A 19,591-nucleotide genomic window follows, 5' to 3' on the forward strand; every position below is an offset into this window, starting at 1 on the left:
GCCTCTCGCACCCATTTCTCGAAAGCGATAGTCGCGTTCTTAGTCGGGAGGTCCAAGACAAAGTGGTTGAAGTAGCGTCCGGAGGACGCTGAAGTTGTAATATCCAGTGTTGGCAACAATCAATCAAATTGCAATCAAGTTGCGTCGTGGTGGTAGAAATTGCAATTCAATCAAGTCAATCTCGTCGTTGCTGTAATTGCAATCAAATCAATCTGTGAGGTCGTGCTTGATTGATTGATTGCTTAGATTGCAATTATAGGCTTACGTAAGCGTGAGGCTGCTAGGTTTGGTGAGGCAGCGATCTCACGATAGTTCCTTAGTGTTGAGTTTCGGCTTAGTAATCATCTAAACGCTTGTTTTGGGCTTAACTTGCTGTTCGGTAGCCCTAAGGTTCCTGCTCCTATAAGCGTGTACTTGGCTATCTAGCCTATTTAGGCCTAGCCTGTTTCCATCTCAAGATGCTCTTACTCTGTACCGTAGCAAACAGCAATGCAACAAGTACTTTACCTACTATATTACATAGACGCTTCTACTATACAATCTATTAGGTTATAAACCCGGCTTAACCTTTACAGCTTTCGCTCGTACTAGAAGCGCAAGGTCTGCTAGATTAAGTACTCTACTTTAATTTACCTTTTGCGACACCTACTAGTCGCTCTACCTACTATTAATTACTCTTTACGGCTTAATATCTTACCTACTACAACTTCTACATATTGCTTAATCTACTACTTACCTATCTTTAGCTATTACGCTGTTAATTCTAACGTTACTACTCTATACCTCGTATAACGCTCGACGCTAATGCGATAGGTACCTCCGACGCAGCCTAGATCCCGAAGCTATTCTTTAATAGCAGTAACTTTAAGAAATAGAAGGCTATAATAGATAGAGTTACTAATAAGCAAGTTAAGTAAGTTACTATCTTAAACTTAACTTGCTTAGTTAGAGCGTATGTATTGCAGAGTAAAAGATTAACCTTATACTCTCTTAAATAGAAGCTATTTTAACCGTTATAGTATACGTAACTTAACTTACTTAGAAGCAATTTGTTACTTATAAGTACTTAGTTTACTTAACTACTAAGAGACTAAATACTACGATATTACTATAGCTAACTATTCTATTTAAGTATATTATAATTATCTAGAAGTTTCTTATCTAAAAGCTTAGCCTTACTATAAATAGTTAGTTTAAAGATAGCTCTTATCTAGAATCTTACTAATTAAAGAGCTGCAAGTAACTTACTACCTAAAGCTTATTATTTTAGCTTAAGTAGGTCGCTAAGCTTACTAAAGAGGCGCTTGTAGTTACTGCTTAATACTAGAATAGTTATAATTATTAAAGTAGAAAAGTTTATATAAGAGCTGTTCTTATTCTAGAGTAAGATATAGCGTTAAGTACTCTAATTACTAGCTATCTACTTCTTCTATAAATAAAGTTCTTATAGCTACTACTATACCTAATTACCTAGATAGCTTCTACTCTCGATAGGTCCTCGCAGCTATCGCTGCGTCTAATTGCCTAGGTAGCACCTACTTTTAATAATAATATTAATCGTAAACTACGCTAAATACAGATATTTTAGTAGTAATTAAATCTAGTATTAGACTAGATTGCTATCTATAGTATACTGCTTCTTTGTCTATTACGGCTTCTGCATTTTCTAGCGCTTAAACTCGTCTAATAAAGCTTCTTAGCTAACGTTTCGGCCGAGTATAGCGCTAATTACCTTATCTATATTATTACTACTTAGCGTAGCTATATACGACTAGCGTAGATAATAAGGTTTATACGCTGCCTAGAGCTGCTAAAACGCTACGTTAGTACTACTAAGCTACCTAGCTTTATTAGCCTAGGCTATATTATAGTAAGTTTTATACTATAGGTAAAAGTATATAGTAACGTAGTAGGCAGGCAAGACGTCGAGCTTGCTATAGTAGTTATTAGCCTTAGCTTACGCAGCAAGAAGGTTAACCTTTAGATAATTCTTAGAGGCCTCTAGATAAGCGTTAAAATCGACCTACTTAAATAGGCGTGTCTAGTTCTTAAGCTAGCTAAGTATATACTTAAAAACTAGTATAACCTTATATATTACTCTATATTTACTATCTTTACTACACCTCTTAAGCTATTTTATAGCGTACTTAAGTAGTGTTAAGTAGTTCTAATACTCTATAATTACTACCTAATTAGCAGCTCGCAGCTTAGTTAATCTTATCTAGCTTAGAGCGTTAGGCTGCTTATTATTCTACTTGTTAGCGTGCACGTCTTTAAGAATAATTCTATTAATATAGTACTTAGCGTATAAGTTATAGATAGCTAAAAGCTTAGTAGCTTACTTAAAAGTAGTATAGTAGAAGTTCTAGCGAGTAATAATAGGCTTAATAGGCTTAAGCACTTTAAGACGCTTCTTAGCAGGCAGGTTAGTATTAGCGCAGTACTAGAAACTACGAAAAAGCTTATACTACTATAGTGTTTTAATATAGTTAATAACGTTAACTAGAACACTTATAGAGCTATCTTTCTGCTACTCTTACATATACTACTCTTTAGTACTATACTACTCTTAAGTATTACTATAGGCGTCTCTGTTATTACTAAATATAATAGCCTAGCTAATTAGATTAAGAGTATAGTAACTATAGTAGAAGCGCTAGTAAGCTAGGTTAAAGTTATACTTACGTGCGAGCGCAGTAATTATAGTGTTATTATTAGTAGCGTTATCTAGTATAAAGTAATCTACTTAGTTACTAGTTACTCTATACGCTAAGAGAGTTATTAAGATAGCTTTAGTAATAATCTTACTAGTATAGGCGCTAGCGAGCTTAGAGAGGTTAATAAGTAGATCTTATATTATTCTAGCTACGTTAGTAAAGTAAGTAACTACTCTAAAAAAGCTACGTTTACTACTTTTTATTATCTAACTATTAAAGCTTACGTATATCTTACTTACTACGCTTAATAAAGCGTTAATAACCTATAGTTATATAGATCTAAACAATCTTATTATAAAAGTAGAAACGCTCGTGTAACTTACCTATAATACTGCCTCTACCTCTAGGTTAGCAAACCTTATTATCTCTCTAAAATTAGGCGCTATAAGCTTACTAAGAGAGTAATTTTAGTTAATAAGCTATATAATAGTAGCTACTCGAAAGCCTTATACGTTAAAGTTTCTAAGTGCGTTAGTAGTAGACTAAGGCATCTCTAACCTAGCGTTAAAAGCTTACTATAATAATAGCTACTCTTATACCTTTAGCGTTAATTTTAGGCTATCTTTTATAAGGTTATAGCTACGTTTTAGCTAGCTAAGATAGATAGCTACTAAGGTAGTAGCCTAAGTAATATTAAATAAACTACTACTACTAGCGTTAATAATTTTATAGATATAGCAGTACTTATATACAAACTAGATCTGTTTAGTAGCTCAACGCTTAATAACGCGGTAGCTATACTAAAAAATCTAGCTTTTAGAACGCTTAGAGCCTACTAGTAGCTTTATATAGCTAGGTAAACGAGCCTAGTTAATACTATTAAAGCTATTAGCAGCGCTACTTATCTTATCTTAGCTATTATCTCTATCTCTAGCCTTAGTTATAGCTACTGTAATAGCTCTACTACTCTCGGTAGGCGTAATAATATTATTCTCTATATATAACTCTAAAAACTATAACTCGAATATAGAGACTAGTAACAAGGCAGTAGCCTAGCTTATAGTAGTAAGAGCTTTACGAGGTAATTAACGCTAAGATACTAGTAGAGATACTAGCTAAGATACTAGCTAAGATGCTAGCTAAGATACTAGCTAAGATAAGGCTGCAGAAGTTAAGACAACGTTATTAGTAGTAGTAGCTACTCTTAAACGTTTACTACTTAAAGAGAAATATAGTACGTAGCGTTTAGCTATATTAGAGTAGTTAAAAATATAAGAAAAAAGTATTAGTATAGAAAAATAGGCATCGCGATAGGCTTTAAAGTAAGGCTAACGTTAGAATAGAAGTACGGCGCTAAGCTGTTTTAGCAGCTATAGCCTATTATAGCCTATTTAGAAAATAGCCGCGGTAGTTATAGTACTAAATAAACTACAACACTAAAAACGTATCGCGAGATCTACTATATAATTAATTAAACTAAGTAAACTAAGTAAGTTAAGTAAGTAAAGCACGTTAACTTAACTTACTTAGTTCGCTGCGTAGCTCTAACTTAACTTACTTACTTAGTTTAAACTAAGTAAGTTTAAATAAGTAAGCAAGTTAACTTACTTTTTAGCAACTATAGTAATATATATACTCTATCTCTCTACTATACCTTTATATACTCTCTTTAGTCTACTATAGTTACTTAAGCTTATAAGAATAGTTATTAGAATATTAGTATAGAGATAGACGGCTTTACAAACTCTACTACTCTAACACTAATCGTAGTAAAATACTAGACCGGCAAGTAGGTAAGAATTTAATCTAACTTAAGAAAGAATTATCTTATTAGTTAAAAGATAGTTCTTAAGCATACACAATAGAGTATATAATTTTCTAGAATCTTAAGAACTATAGAGAAAAGTAGATTAGAGTAAATTAGTATTTAGTAGAACTAGAGTTCGCGTTGCGCTACTAGAGACGAATACGTTATCTTATAGTCTATTATAGGTCTCTAGAATATAGTCTAATACTATATAGCTACGTTAAACCTGTTGCTAAGGCTTAATATGCTCTTTTATATTCTACTAAATAAGAGGTAATATTTAAAGTTCTTCTACTATTAGATTAATTCTATTTATTTCGTTAGAGCTAGCGTTTTAATAGTCTCGAAGTACTAGTTAGTAGTAGATTAGCTCTAGTAAACTTACTATCTTACTAAATATTAGATATAATAGAGAACAGCTACCGTAAGACCTACTGCAGTAATATAGTCTAGAGATATTCTGCTTTATAGTAAACTAGAATTAGTTTCTTCTACGTTATATTTATTAAAACACTAGTAGTTTATAAAGTAAATAAAGACTAAAAGACCTAGAAAATAATCTATATATTCGCAAACACTATTTATCTATTATTAGCTAGAGTAGAATAAGATATTATTCTTAAGTAATTAAGTTTTATAGAGATAGCATCTACGAGCTATATATAGCTACTATAAGTCTATCTTATACTATTCTAATATATTCGTCTATAATCTAGCTAAGATAATTGCCTTATATAAGCTACTCTTTATGCGCATTTCGACACTTATATACGTAAGTATAGCCTTCTAAGCACTAAGCTAGACCTAATAAAGGTAGAGCTCTACGCAGAGTAAGTTAGATTAATATATATATATAGTACTATAAGACACTTACTTAATTATATTAAAGAAGAATCTTAGCTTAAAAGTCTTATTATAGAGATTCTCGATACACTTAAAGAAGATAGTGTAATAGTTATTATATTCGTCGACGTTAGTAGTAGTACTATTAGAGCGAATATAAAGAATAGAAAGTCTACTAAAGGCCTCTATAAACTTTAGTTAGTTAGCCGCGAAGATAGATTAAAGTTTAATTAAAGTAATATATAAGTCTACTAACTAAGTTACTCTAAATATAGATATAACTCTCGACGCTACTATAATTATTACTAAAGAAATTATTAGATTTGTTATTCTTATCGAATAAGACGCTACTAAAGGCAGAGATCTCTATTATTTTAGTGTTATTATTCTTCGTCTATAAGGCGTATATAGTAAATTATACGTCGGCTATTAGGTATTAGATAAAGCTAGATCGTAAAGAATAGATGCGTAGCTAAGCGCAGAGTTTAATATATTAGAGCTCTAGACCTAGACCTAGCTCTAAGCTAAGACTACCTACCTATCCGCACTTAATAACATACGCCGCTGCTGCTAAGGCATAACTACTTACTAGTCTTACGATATATTATATATATATTACGTTACGTATAATAAACTAATATATATATATAGCTTTGCATTTGTCTATCTTACGAAAATACTGCTACTAGTAATATCGCGATACCTACCTATACCTATATATCTACTATTACTCTACTACTAATAAAACAAACTCTAATTCTATATATAACTAGTAAGTTTACTATAGAAGAGAATATAGGTATACTAGTAAGCTACGCTGTAAACGTTAAGCGCATGCCTCTTAAAATACATTATACTAACTAGCTTATTAGAGTAACTAGAATAGTAGTATAGAAACTCTAATTATAGCTTAGAAAGCCGGAAGTAAGTCTCTATATACTTCTTTAGAATATTCTTTTATAGAATATAGTGTATACTCTATTCGTATAAGAACTCTTTATTCTCTATATATATAAGATACACTAGATAAGAGATTATAGTCGGGTATAGCTACGCAGACTCTACCTCTAGAATATTTCTACGCTATAGTGCGTTAAGATCTTATTTTATAATCTCGTAAATAAGATTAGTATTCTTTATTTATTTATTTAAGAAAGAGAAGCTATTATCTTTATATATAACTAGAGCCGCCTTCTTTTACTTAAACGCTTTTAGCTACTACGTCTCTTATATATAGTATAATCTAGCTAAGGTTTACATAAATCTTACTCTAGCTTTTTCGTTCTAAATTAGCTTAAAGAGTATACCGGTAATAGTGCCTCGCTTCTAAACTTTAAACTTAACAGCTAGTAGCGTTAGAACTTTATCTACGGCTATCTTACTAAGTTATCTAGCTATCTTAATTGTATTAATTAATTTATAGAACTCGCAGATAGCTAATTCTAATTACTCTCTATATAATCTCTAATATATACTACTAATCTTTTACTTTCTATTCTTATATTTCTATATTTCTTATAAAGATCTATTTCTTCGCTCTTTAAGAGTAGATAGAAGCCTTAGTTATAAAGCTATTCTTTGTACACTTCTTGCTCTCTATAAAGAATAGTAAGTATAGAATTATTCTATAATACCTTCTATTACTTATTATCTAGTTCTATAGATATACGTTAATCTTGTAATAAGCCTATCTGCGCTACGGATTAGATAAGAAGGTCTTCTAAAGAGCTTCTAAAGTAGATTAAGTAAAAGTTACGAGTAATATACGTTAGCGTATAGTACTTCTCGTATATGCTTCTAAGATAACCTATAGTCTAGTTTTATTCTACGGGGTTAAGCGCGCCTAGTAGATTCTATAAGCTTAGATAAAATAGAAGTAATACGCGATCTAAGATAGACTTACTATTAATATTTCTTCTAGAAGCTTATTATAGCTAATATAGCTCTAATAATTCTTTAAAGTCTATAATACGCTCTAAGCAAATAAAAGTGTCGCGATATTTCGCGTATAGAAACGCTTTCTCTTTTAATATATAGACACTCTTACTTATATTTCTTACGTTGTATAGAAATAGCTAGTTTAGTAACTTCTTTTTCTATTTAATGTAGAGTACGTCGCGGTCTATAGGTATATTTAGGTTAAATATATTCTAAATACTAGATAATTTATCTCTTAATACTTCTTAACTAATACTAATACTTAGAATATAAGAGACTATATAGAAGGTAGAAGTTTCTTCTAAGTAGAAGGTAAATTTTTTTCTATAATATAATGCTTAGCAGAACTTTTTATTCTTAATAATTACTCTCTAACTTACGGTTTCTTATTCTTTTTCTTATTTTTAATATTCTTAAGATTAACGTTTGCTATAATAGTGCTGCGGCTAGAATCTATAATATTACGAATCTTTAGAAGTTTAATATTCTTAAATAAGAGTGCCTTATTGCTATCTTTAGTACTAGCGCTTTTAATAATAGCTCTAGGTCTTATTACTATAGCAGCGCTAAGAAGAAGAAGTAGTAATATCTAAACTTAGATAAAACTATAGAGAGGTTTAGTGTTATTAACCTAGATTGCGTAAAGAATAGCGTAGAGGTTCTAGACGTATATAGCATGCTTTTTCTTCTTAGATTTATTAAGTATTAGAGATAGAATCTACTACTATAATATTAGCTTAGCGCGATGCAAGAGATAAATATATCTATTTAGATATATATTATAAACGTTAGTAAGAATATCTACGTCTATTATATAGCGTATAAGATCTATATAGTATATACTAAGTCTTTTCTAATAGCTCTGCATTAAGCTCTCTTTCTTAATCTAAGAATTCTTCTTCTACTAGTAAAGATACGCTTTAAATACCTCTAGGTTGTATACGCGTAGTTATTCTTCTAGAGATCTTTTAGTTCTTTTTATAATCTTATAATAGTATCTAATTTACGCTATTTAAGAGTTAATAAAAATTATATATATATAGATAATATAGCTCTTACCTTTTCTAGAAGTTACTTTCTCTCTTCTATAGTTTTATTATATAAGAAGTATAGTTTAGCTTTACTAGCCTCTTTACTCTTAATTAAGTAATATTCTTTAGTATCTCTTTAGATTTAGAGTCTAGATCTATATCTAGCTTCTGCTCGGAGGTAAAACTAGTATCTTCGCCTATACTTAGCTTTATATTAATATTAGTATCTATTATAGATAGAAAGAGGCCTACTAATAAGTGTGCATTTGTTCTATATACAGAAGAAAAAAGATAAGAGAAGAAAAGTTCTTCTTACGCGTATAACTCGCCTCTTATAGGCCTTATACTTTACTACTTTAGTTAGCGCTAAGTTATACGTTATATAACTAGATTAGTCTACTTAATATAGCGTAGCCTCTTATAGTATCTATCTTAATATTAGAGTCTAAGTACGTATTAGAGTATAAGTTATTATCTAACTACTCTTTCTAGTACGACTTAGCAGCTAAAGATAGGTTAGATTAATATAATAAGTAGTAATTTCGTATTAGAGTAGCGTTCTTAATACTAGTAGAGGTAGCTAGCTCTTTTTAAATAGTTTACTTTATAGAGAGTAGTATTATAGTAGAACGCGAGCAATTAGAAGAAAGCTAAAGAGAAGAAGTAGAAGAGGCAATAGCAGAAGAGATAGTAAGTATACTATTACTTTAAGTAGGCGCTAGTAAGTAGGTAATTTATTAGCGTAGTGCTATTTTTAGACTTTACGAAAGCACTAATAGTAGTTACAGCCTTTCTCTCTCTACTAGTAGCGTAGTATAGCTAGAATACCTATAGTAAGATAAGAGTCTACTTAGCGTAATAACTAAGTATAGATTTAGTTAAAGTAGTAATATAATAGAGACTAAGTAAGGTAGAAACGCCTCTAAAAGTAGTAGGTAAGAACCTTCTAAAACGGATGCATTTCTACCTCTATATAGATATAGGTAGTAATACTAGAGTAACTATATATAGAGTTATTATAGTATTACTTAATAATTACGTTTTGTAATTCTTTTAGTATCTTACTAGTAACTTATAGTATTAAGTTTAGCGTCTTAGCTAGTTCTAATAACTTATTATTATTAATTTTAAGTATTATAGTATTTATAATAGATTTAGTTCTAGTAATATTATATATATAGCTAAGAGTGTCTACTCTACTATTATCTTTTCTAGGTATATACACGATCTTAAACTTATATTAGTCTAATTTCTCTAACTATTAAACTTATTAGTAGTTAAGCTTCTTAGTAGTTATTATTATAGGCTAGCGCTCTAGAAGCTAAGGCTTTACCTTAGTAAGCAATTGCAGAGGTAATTATATAGGCTTAAGTATTAACTATTAAGATAACGCCTAGCTTTATTATCTTATACTCTGCCTTTTTAGCGTATAGATAGCGTATATAGTTATATACTTAGCTTAGTAAGCCTACTCTTTACATTACAACAAAGCTACTCTATAAGTCTAAGGTTTAAATCTAGAGGTAACCTTAGCTTACACACGCAGTAGCGTATAGAGACTAAGTAGTACTTAAGTAACTTTACCTAAGTAAGAGAAGTATTATTATAGGCTAGCGCTCTAGAAGCTAAGACTTTACCTTAGTAAGTAATTGTAGAAGTAATTATATAGGCTTAAGTATTAACTACGCAAGATAACGCCTAGCTTTATTATCTTATACTCTGCCTTTTTAGCGTATAGATAGCGTATATAGTTATATACTTAGCTTAGTAAGCCTACTCTTTATAGTTATAAAGTTAACTAAGTTCTTATAATCTATAAATATTATAAGTTCTAAGTAGCTTTTAGCGTATACTCTCTAATATTCTAGGTAGATAATAATAGCTAGAAGCTTTTTATTATAAACGTTATATTATTCTTCTAGCTCTAAGAACTTACGTAAGTAGTAGGTAATTAAGTACTATTTACCTTTGTATAGTTAGCTAGCGTAGCCTCTAAGTATAAAGTCTAATACGTTAGTCTTAAAACGTAGTAGTTATTCTAATTAGAATATATAGAAGTTATAAGAAGCTACGCTATATTAAGTAGATAGTTCTAGTTATATAACGTATAACTTAGCGCTAACTAAAGTAGTAAAGTACAAGGCCTATAAGAGGCAAGTTATACGTGTAAGAAGAACCTTTTTTCTCTTATCTTTCTTCTTCTATATATAGAAGCAAATGTATACTTATTAGTAAGCTTCTTTCTACCTATAATAGTATATAGATAGCTTATCTACTTTAATAGTTAAGGTAGTAAAAAGCCTCTCTAAAAGCGCTAAGATAATAGTGTATACTTTAGTGTTATTATAAAAGTAGATTACTAAGCTTAAAGTAGCTAATAAGACTACTACGTAACGTAAGTTATATAAAAGAAAGTAAATAAAGAAAGAAAGTACTCTTAAAGTTACTAAGAGAGTACGCTTAATAACTCTAAAGAAGTTTAGAGTATATAGTAATAGAAAGAAGGTAAAAAAGAGATTATATATTAAAGTAGGTAAACTATCTTAAAGACGCTATAAACGCTATAGTAAGACTAGATATAACTTACGCATATATTAGTAAGATATAGTAGAAGTTTCTAATTAATTTAGTCTATTATAATTTCTAATTATAAGTGTATATAGTTCTATACTATTATATATAGTTATAGTTTTAGTAGAGTCTTAGTAAAAGCTAGCTACTTGCTTATTCTAGCTACTTACTATACACCTACGTTAATAGAGATTTTCTACTATAAACTACTATCTAGAAGCTTTTTTATCTTCTTTACCTTCTACCTACTTTATATAGATAGCCTAAGTATAGCTACTTATTCTAGAAGTTATAAAGCGTTATTTACTTATTAGAGTGTATAATTAACTATAGATATACTATAGTATTACTTTATAAATAGTCTTAGTTAGTTTTACTTTTAAAGGCTTTATATAGACTAGCTTATTAATAGAAATACTAAATTTAAGTTCTTTAGCTAGTAATTTACTTTCTAAATAGCTTTAGTATAGGTAGAAAAAGTAATAAAGGTAGAAAGAGTTGCTCTAGATAGTATAAAACGTATATTTTTATAGTTAGAATTCTACTTAGTAGACTAGGCGTTAATATTACTATTAAACGCGTTAAATTTAGCTATTTTTATAGTTATAAATAAGTATTTAGATTAATATATTTCTATATAGATAGAATATATTTAAGATTACTAGTAGGTAACTAGCGTTACTAGACTCTAAAACTTACCTCTATAATAATGATTATAATATAACTATACTATTATTTTCTAAGATTTTTAGTATTTTAGAATTATAAGGCTCTAATTACTAGTTATTAAGTAATAAATATATTATAATAGAAAGATATTAGTAGTGCAGCGTAGTATAGAAATTTTAAGATCTTAGTATTTCTTACTAGATAGTTTCTAAACTCTAGTTTTAGTACTTTTATAAAGGCTATATAGGCTACCTATAGAAAGCTACCTAAATAGTAATATTATTAAATTAGGCTTTTAAAAGATACTTAAAAAGTAGAAGATTATTTAATTATAACGCCTTATTATCTTAAAATACGCCTAGTAAGCTACCTTAAGTAGTCTTACGTACAACGTAGCGCCTAGTAAGTTACTTATATTACCTAAAAATATTACTTAATTAGGTAATAATATTGCGTTAGGTATTAATTACTATAAATTTTTTAGTAGGTTACCTGCGCCTAGAGACTATATTATTCTAATAATTTACTTCTATCTTATTTTATCTTTTTAGAGGCGGCTAAATAGCGCATAGAGGCGGCTGAATAGGTTTTGCCTTTAAAAAGCCTATTCTTATTCTTCCACAATTCTTGGAGAGGCTTGCCGTACTAGAGCTCTATTAACGCGACACTAAGCGCGTACAAAGCCTGATTACGGATGATGTGATTTATTGACTTGGGCATTCCAGCTTTAGCAGTTGGTGCGGTACGACTGAAGTCTCATGACACAAAAGGTTGGTCGTACATGGTTATTCCGGGTCGCTTCACGAAGAAGATACTGTCCTTACCCTAGCACTGATCAAGCCATGGGGTTTCATGAAGCTGCAAAACACTCGAAGCAAGTGTGACTGCTAATTTCAAGCGATCGCGACGAGCGAAATCCGTGTCGTTAAAGCTCATGTGTAGCGAAGAAACCGACCATGTATCAGGGTCGAGAGGCATCTGTTTCGTTGGGTATATGTGCACGCCATACTTTTGCTTCGCAATCTCGCTAGCAAGCAAAGAAAAGCAAACTTCGCGCTGTGGTTTCTGGAGCTCCGAAATTGCAGCACACAAGTCTTTTATGGGCTGTCTGTTCGGACTTGCTTCCAATGCTGCTTGCACAGCCTTCCGAATATTCCGTGCTGCAAACTGAACACCTTTAGTTTGCTGGACATGCGGTGTAGTGTCTGGAATAGGATCGACTCGTACATCCGCCTCCTCCCAGGACCAAGCACCAGTCTGTCTTGATTGCTCAGTTGCATGATCCCTGTTGTAATGGAAAAGAACGTGGAATAGGTCACGCATCATATGCGCATCATCGTCCTCAGCCTCATCACTCGATACGGCCTCGATGCGTGCCTTCAAGCGCAGACTGACGGTATGGTGCGCCGAGCATGGGCAATCCTAACCTGCCTTTAGCGCTGAGTGGAAGCTGTCTGCTCTCTCGTTGATCATACCGAAATCCGGGACTGACAGGCGATGCGGTGTGTGGGTCTCGATGTACGTGGTCTGATTCGTTGAGCGATCGAGGGTGAGGAGGTACTCGTAGAACGCGATGCCGTTAAGCTCTTCTGAGATCTACAACTTACTTTATCTGTATGACCATTCGCTCACTCCACTCCATACAATGGCGGAAGTTCACTGATACTGAGAATCTTCCAGGGTGCGCGATGAGGTGGTAGAGTACTGCCATCTTCAGTACGAACCGTACCTGGCCGGAAGGCTAGTGTGGGGACATGACGTCAGCCAGGAAACCCCAGCACGACAACATCTCCCACCTCTTCTTTCACGCCATGAACACGAATCTCCTCAACCCAAAGCCCGTGATTGTGTCATATTGATACTTGACACCGAACTTGTCGAGAAGGCCTCGCTATGGAGGATATGTGATCGCATGAAACAGCCACCAAACTCGGTTTCCGGCGCGTTTTCCTTATTCTTCAATCATCCTTTTATGTCAAATACTTTCACTGCGTAATTCTATCTACCTATGCTTGTTAGTTGTCACTTTGCGTCCATGTTCACGAGAAATGCGGGTCCAATAAGTGACCTGCTCCGCTTCGCTGCTGGTGCGCAATTGTGAGTGCGATAGTCATGGTTTGTCGTTACGCGAAGCTCAACTTGCGAGCCGCAAGTCATGTCTCAGTCGCTTCGTAGCTAGATGTATATGGACGTGAACACGATCGCAACGAGTGCACCAGTTTCACGACCGACCGCGCGCTTCCTCCTCTAAGTCATGTACGCGCTGTCTCTCTTCCTCAGATCAAGGCCTCGCGTTCACTCTTAACTCAGTCTTCTATGTTCAGCGGTGTTGATGATTTGTAAATACTCAAGTTACCCCGCCTTTTGTCATTCTCGCCATCTCCGGTCCAAAGACTTGTGAATCAGCGGTCTTGTCAATTGAATGTCACCATATTGTTTCTTCCTCGATCGACGGCGTAAAGCAATCGTGTCAATGAAAAAAAAAAGGTGTTCTGCGTTTCCCTCCCGGTTATGTTGAATGCCGGACGTTGGGGTAAGGGTAGAACGGGCGCTGGTTTTCGACCGTCCTCAAAGGCACCAGCGAGCCTCCAAGTAGACCTCTAGAGATCTCCGTATCGTCTCCGTCGCTCACCACCGGTCGTAGATAAACTCGCACTGGCGAAACTGTTGAGAGTCTCTGGTTCAAGGGCTTTGTTCTCTCCCCACGATTGATCCTTTGAGTGGCTATTATGCCGACTCGACGCTTCCACCCGGTGAGCGAAGTGATGTGGCTGGAGGGTAATTCCAGGCGGCTATTGCACATTTAGTAGAACAGGCGGGTTGGATGAGCACTCACAGTGTAGTGCGATCAGGGAGGGTGTTTGAGTAGAGGGTTGAGTAGAGGGTTGAGTAGAGGGTTGAGTAGAGGGTTGAGCAGAGGGTTGAGCAGAGGGTTGAGGAGTGCGGTTGACATTGGGAACGCGAAGCGGTAGAAAGTAAAGAGAGGAAATGGGTGAGACAAGTGGTATTTGTAGCGGGTGTGTGGGCGACTGTGCGCATTAGCGCGCCTTGAGTGGGTGACGCAATATTGCAAACGGTCGCGGTGTTGACACGCCTCTCTCACTTTGGATCTCTCTCTCACCGCGAATACTCCTCTCACCTTCAGACATCTCTTGGATCTATCGACGGCGACCGCAATGACGCCTAAAGACGCAGCCGCAGCTGCGGATCCAGCTTCAATTGAGCGCGGTCACGAATCGCCTACAGTGAACTCTGGGGTGGTAGTATCCAATCCAAACAAGGCCGACAGCGCAGATCAAGATGAGGCAGCGCGCAAGGACATGGAGAGCGCCGGTCAAGCATCGACAAAGCGCCGCCGTACATCGTCCGTCTTAGAAGAGGAGACAGCAACGCCAAAGAAGGCGAAACTCACTAGCACGACGGCTTCTACCAAGGCTCCCATCCTCTTGGACACTCTCCCAGCCGAGATTTTAGACGACATTATGGACAAAGTAAGTTTTCGCGAGAGGCTTCCAGGAGCCTGGGCAGTACAAAGAAGTGTGTTGCTAACTTACGCAGGTACTCGATGAGCCTGAAGAGTTCGACACCGTTTACCAAATCATGTGCAAATCCAAAAAGCTCCACATATCCGCCGGGCGAAGCGTCTACCGGGACGTCGTTATCGACTTCGATGAGCATTGCGTCTGGGACATTGCGAGCAGGATGAAGAAGTTCTGCACAAAGTCCCTCCGGTTATTCGGATTGGACAACGACGACGTTGAATACGATCTAGAGAACTTGTTCCATGATCTTCGCAACGTACCGCTCAAAGAGCTCCAGCTTCCCGGGCTCCCTGCAAGTCCGAAATTCTGCGACATCTACCAAGAGCTGTTCGAGGACGACTCGCCACTGAAAGGTAGTCTGAAAACGCTGTACTTGCCCTGGGCTGTCCACAATACCCCGAACACACGTCCTCTGGTTGATTCTATCGTCCAGTACACCTTTCAGCCAACTGGTAGGGACACCAAAGACGCAATCACGATCAGCGGCGGAGGCTACGAGGCTAGTACTATCAAGCCCCAACAAGGCACACCAGTCAGTTTGTTTGGCGGAATCCTCACTGCGTTTGGATACCCTCTTGGCGGAGAGTTCGAGTCCGTATCGTGGATACATGCGTGGCCGCAGCCCAGCTGCAGAACTCTGTTCAAGATGGTTCCTGCACCCCCTCCCACTGTACCATTCTTCGGAGTCACGCGTCTGCAACTTGGGCAATTTGACTTCAGCGGTGCCTTCCCTCTCGACGCCTACAAAAGTATCGACCTCTCCAGTGTCCGCATGTTGGAGCTGAACGACTGCCAGAAGCTACCACTCGTTCTCAAACAGTTCATGGCTTCTACTATCAACATCGAGAAGCTTGAAGTGACTAATTGGGAATTCGCCGAGGATCAGTATAAAGAAAGCCCCAGTGGTGTGGAGGCATTTCTCGCTTCGTTCACTAGCTTGAAGCATCTCAAGGTCATTACTTTCACGCCATGGAAGCCCAGCCTAGTTCGGATGATCGGTAGCCATCCCAACTTGGAGTCATGTCATCTGAGCTTTGGGGAGAACTTCACCAACGTGGGTATGCTGAAGAAAGTCTTGGCTATCCGTCCCAACCTCAAGCAGCTCGGCTTCCGACACTTCATGTTTGGACTACCATGGAAACACGACGGCTTCGCTGGCAAGATACATGGTGTCACCGGAGCGCATATCAGGGGGTTTGACAACCACTTTGCCGCCTACGCCGAGGTTTTGACAAACTTCTCTGAACTGGAAAGTCTGGTTGCTTACTTTAAGCCGTATGACAACGACGGAACTTCTGCCAAGCCAGACCCAGGCAGCGACGGTACTTCTGAGGAGACCATGTATGGACGCCTATCTGATCGTATTCTGCAAAAGATACGAAAGGTAGCCAGTAAGGACGGTGTGGCGGTATCGAAGGTCGCAACTGTGGTGTTGCACGACAAGGCTCTGATAGGTGAATATGATCCTCTGCCAGGCAAGGATAGACATTTCAAGAGAAAGTACAAGTACCATGGTACTAGTGCGAAGATGGTCTTTCTCGATTAGATAGGATGGTAGCCACAGACACGTCTTGGATAGTTTCGGATAGTAGTGTCTACTTGATCAATACGACTTCAAAATTTCCTTCCATTCTAGTTGCCAGCAGCCAACCTCCAGCAGATGTTGACCAAAGCCGCCGTGGCAGTAACATGCGCAGCAGTCCTCGGCAAAGCCACGTTGCTCAGGTACGACGGGTAATGCACAAGCAACTTGGCGATGACATGGTAGCCCAGTAGGTTCACGATCTGTGCGTCTCGAGGCGCAAGGACCTGCGCCAGCGCGGCAGCAAGGGCGAAGCCTGCAATCACGATCACGTTAGCAATCTTTACTGACAGGGGGCACTGCGAGAAATTTCGACTTACCAGGGAAGTTTTCCATAAGCGCATAATGCGCACTCCTCAGCCTCAGTGGCAGCCCGTCGAGCTTGTGGATATGCTTCCTCGAATGTTCCAGGTCAAGACCTTCTTCTCGTCCCATGGCTTGTCCTGCTGCGGAGAGCGCGCCCGATGCGCCGAAGGTCCAGAATATGTATAGAGCTGAGAGGGCGGGGATTGCGCGTCCGGAAGTTATGGCTGTAGTCTGGATGTTGCTATCAGTACGATATCAGGGTAAAAGAATCGAAGACGTACGGTAACTCCTGGAATTAACTTGATGAGCGCGTGAACCAGCGATTGCGTGACGCTGTTCGGTTTTGTGAGGAAGGACCTATTTGCCCAGTCAGTTCCAGTCCGGTTTGACGGACGGCTTCGAGAGCCTGGGAAGACGTACGTAAGAGGTATGGCAGCGAGATACATAGGCGCAAAAGCCGCAATCATCGCACCCGAAGGATTAACACTACTCATCCATTAGCCATCGTTGCGATCTTCCTTTACAGCAACAATAGCTCACATGCCATTCTCAGCAGCCACCCGCTCAGCCTGGTCCTTCTTCTCCGCCGCAACACGCTTCACCTGTTCTTTCTTCTCGTCGGCCATATTCTCGGGTTTATGTTCGTACATGAAAATCCGTAAGTAGTTATCGCTCGGGAGTGGTAGACAATATGCAAGCACGCACGTCAGAAAGCTCCAGACCCACCTTGACTATATAGGCCGGCCAGGCTGCCAAACAATGGCCATTGTCGTTTCTAGACTGTGGCCTATCTATGACGTGGGGCTGAACCGGCAGGGAAAGGAAAGAGATGGTGGAGCGGAACTATATCCCTGGTTTGCGATTGGCTGGCGTGACTGCCACAACCGGATGACCCGCATGTCCGTGGTTCGGAAATGGGAGTAGCCGCCGTGGTTCTGCGGGGTCAATCGGGCGTTCGTGCAGGGTATTTGGAAGCATTAAAGTTGATAGGCGCTGTGTAATGTGAGGCTTGCTGCTTTCGTTATCCAGATGCAGTATCTAGACAGGTTATGTGAATGGAATATATTTGCTGTACGACCCTAACGTTTACCCTTCTCGAATTCACATGTGACAACACTTTCAGGAACCAATATAACAAAAAAGCAAACTCCATAAAGTAACACACGAAATCTAGACCACGTACAACATCCAAACACACGCAAAAGCAAACACGCCCGCGGAGCATCTACATCCCATACCCAACCGCCAACCTGACATCCTCCCTCTCAGCCCTCAACACCCCTCCATCATCATACTCCCCATGCCGCCTATGCTTCACCACCATCTTCCTCGCTCTCAAAACAAGATGCTCAAGCACCGCATCCTCCAAATCTACCTCAAAAGGATTGACATCACGGACCAGCATGACGAGTTGCGCGCGGGTTATGCTACGTGAGCGTGGAGCGTCGTTTGGGGTCAGCGACCAGCTTTCGGCGACGAGATCCCAGGTTCCGGCCCAGAGGTCGGTGACTAGGGTGTCGATTGCGAGGGCGACGTTGAGGGTGGGTGTGGGTGGGGCGGAGAGGGTGTGTGAGGTGGTTGATGAGTTTGATGAAGGGGATGGAGATGGAGATGGAGACGGGGAGCGGCGACGGCGGTGGAAAGAGCGAGGTGGTGGTGTACCGGATTCGTCAGCAGAAAAAGCTGCCGACGACGGCCGTGATGATGAGTGCGAAGACGAAGGCGTTCTATGGCGGCGAGGGCGATGCCCCTTTTCTTGTCTTGTTCGCTGGCGTCCACGCACATCTTCTTCTTCTGTATCGTCTTCTTCGCTGTTCTCATCCTGATCTCCATCGCTTTCCTCATCATCACCAACTCTCCCATTAAACAGCACAGCCCTACAACTCGGACAAGTGCCACTCGCCGCACTTCCAGACCTCAACCACTGCAGCAGACACGTTTCGCCAAACACACACTGACATTTCGGATGTGCAGTAATCTGAACGATTTGGTGGCGGTCCGTGCAACGCTGGCGACAGATGGAGCAGAGGACTTCTTGTAGGGTGGTAGGAGTGTGGATGTGGTGTCGGATGAAGAGGGCGCAGGATGTTGAGTCGGGGTGGTAGGGCATGTTGTGTAGATTGTGTTTGGTTGAATGATGTGTTTGGTATCTTGCGGTGGTATTTTGGTGTCTTGCTGGTGTCAGTATATCTTTACGTGTGAGCAAATGGTAGGGTAGATATATCGCTCTTGGTCGTAATCGGTCTAAGACTTTTGACGTCTAGAGACATGTATCTGAGCATGTCTTACAATGTCTTGCATGACGACAAGCGACTACAGCAGAGTAATGATCTAGAGCACCAAGACATGCGTTCGTACCAGAAGAGTCTTGCAAACTACCGATCTCGGTCTCAGAAGACAGTTTCTCAAATGCAAGTAGTACACTTCCAAGTCTTGACACCCCCAACACCAGCCTGTTCAAGAACAGATATTATGCCATTGTATGCTATTAAGTCGTAATTTCGTCGCTTTCATGCATAGACAATACCTATACAAAATGCTCCAGACATTAATGGGAAAAAGACCAAAATCTCTCACACGGAGACAGATACAAGAAGTATAGCAACTCCAGTCCCGCACACAGTGCGAGTAGTCGAGAGGGACGC

General features: G+C 37.9%; 2 protein-coding genes across 2 annotated transcripts; one reads left to right on the forward strand and one right to left on the reverse strand.

Moving 5' to 3' along the window:
• Positions 1-14,692: 14,692 nt before the first annotated feature.
• On the forward strand, positions 14,693-16,604 carry J4E86_004299 (uncharacterized protein; the record flags this gene model as incomplete). Its single annotated transcript, XM_051444842.1, has 2 exons — positions 14,693-15,007; positions 15,075-16,604. 2 exons carry the CDS (start codon positions 14,693-14,695, stop codon positions 16,602-16,604), a joined length of 1,845 nt encoding a protein of 614 aa, XP_051304467.1.
• Positions 16,605-16,690: 86 nt separating this feature from the next.
• J4E86_004300 (uncharacterized protein) lies at positions 16,691-17,596 on the reverse strand (the record flags this gene model as incomplete). Its single annotated transcript, XM_051444843.1, has 5 exons — positions 16,691-16,896; positions 16,961-17,177; positions 17,228-17,303; positions 17,367-17,432; positions 17,487-17,596. 5 exons carry the CDS (start codon positions 17,594-17,596, stop codon positions 16,691-16,693), a joined length of 675 nt encoding a protein of 224 aa, XP_051304468.1.
• Between the last annotated feature and the right edge of the window lie 1,995 nt (positions 17,597-19,591).

This window comes from Alternaria arbusti, assembly GCF_024043155.1.
Source record: "Alternaria arbusti strain BMP 1465 chromosome Unknown scaffold_4, whole genome shotgun sequence".
Classification (NCBI taxonomy): Eukaryota; Fungi; Ascomycota; class Dothideomycetes; order Pleosporales; family Pleosporaceae; genus Alternaria; species Alternaria arbusti.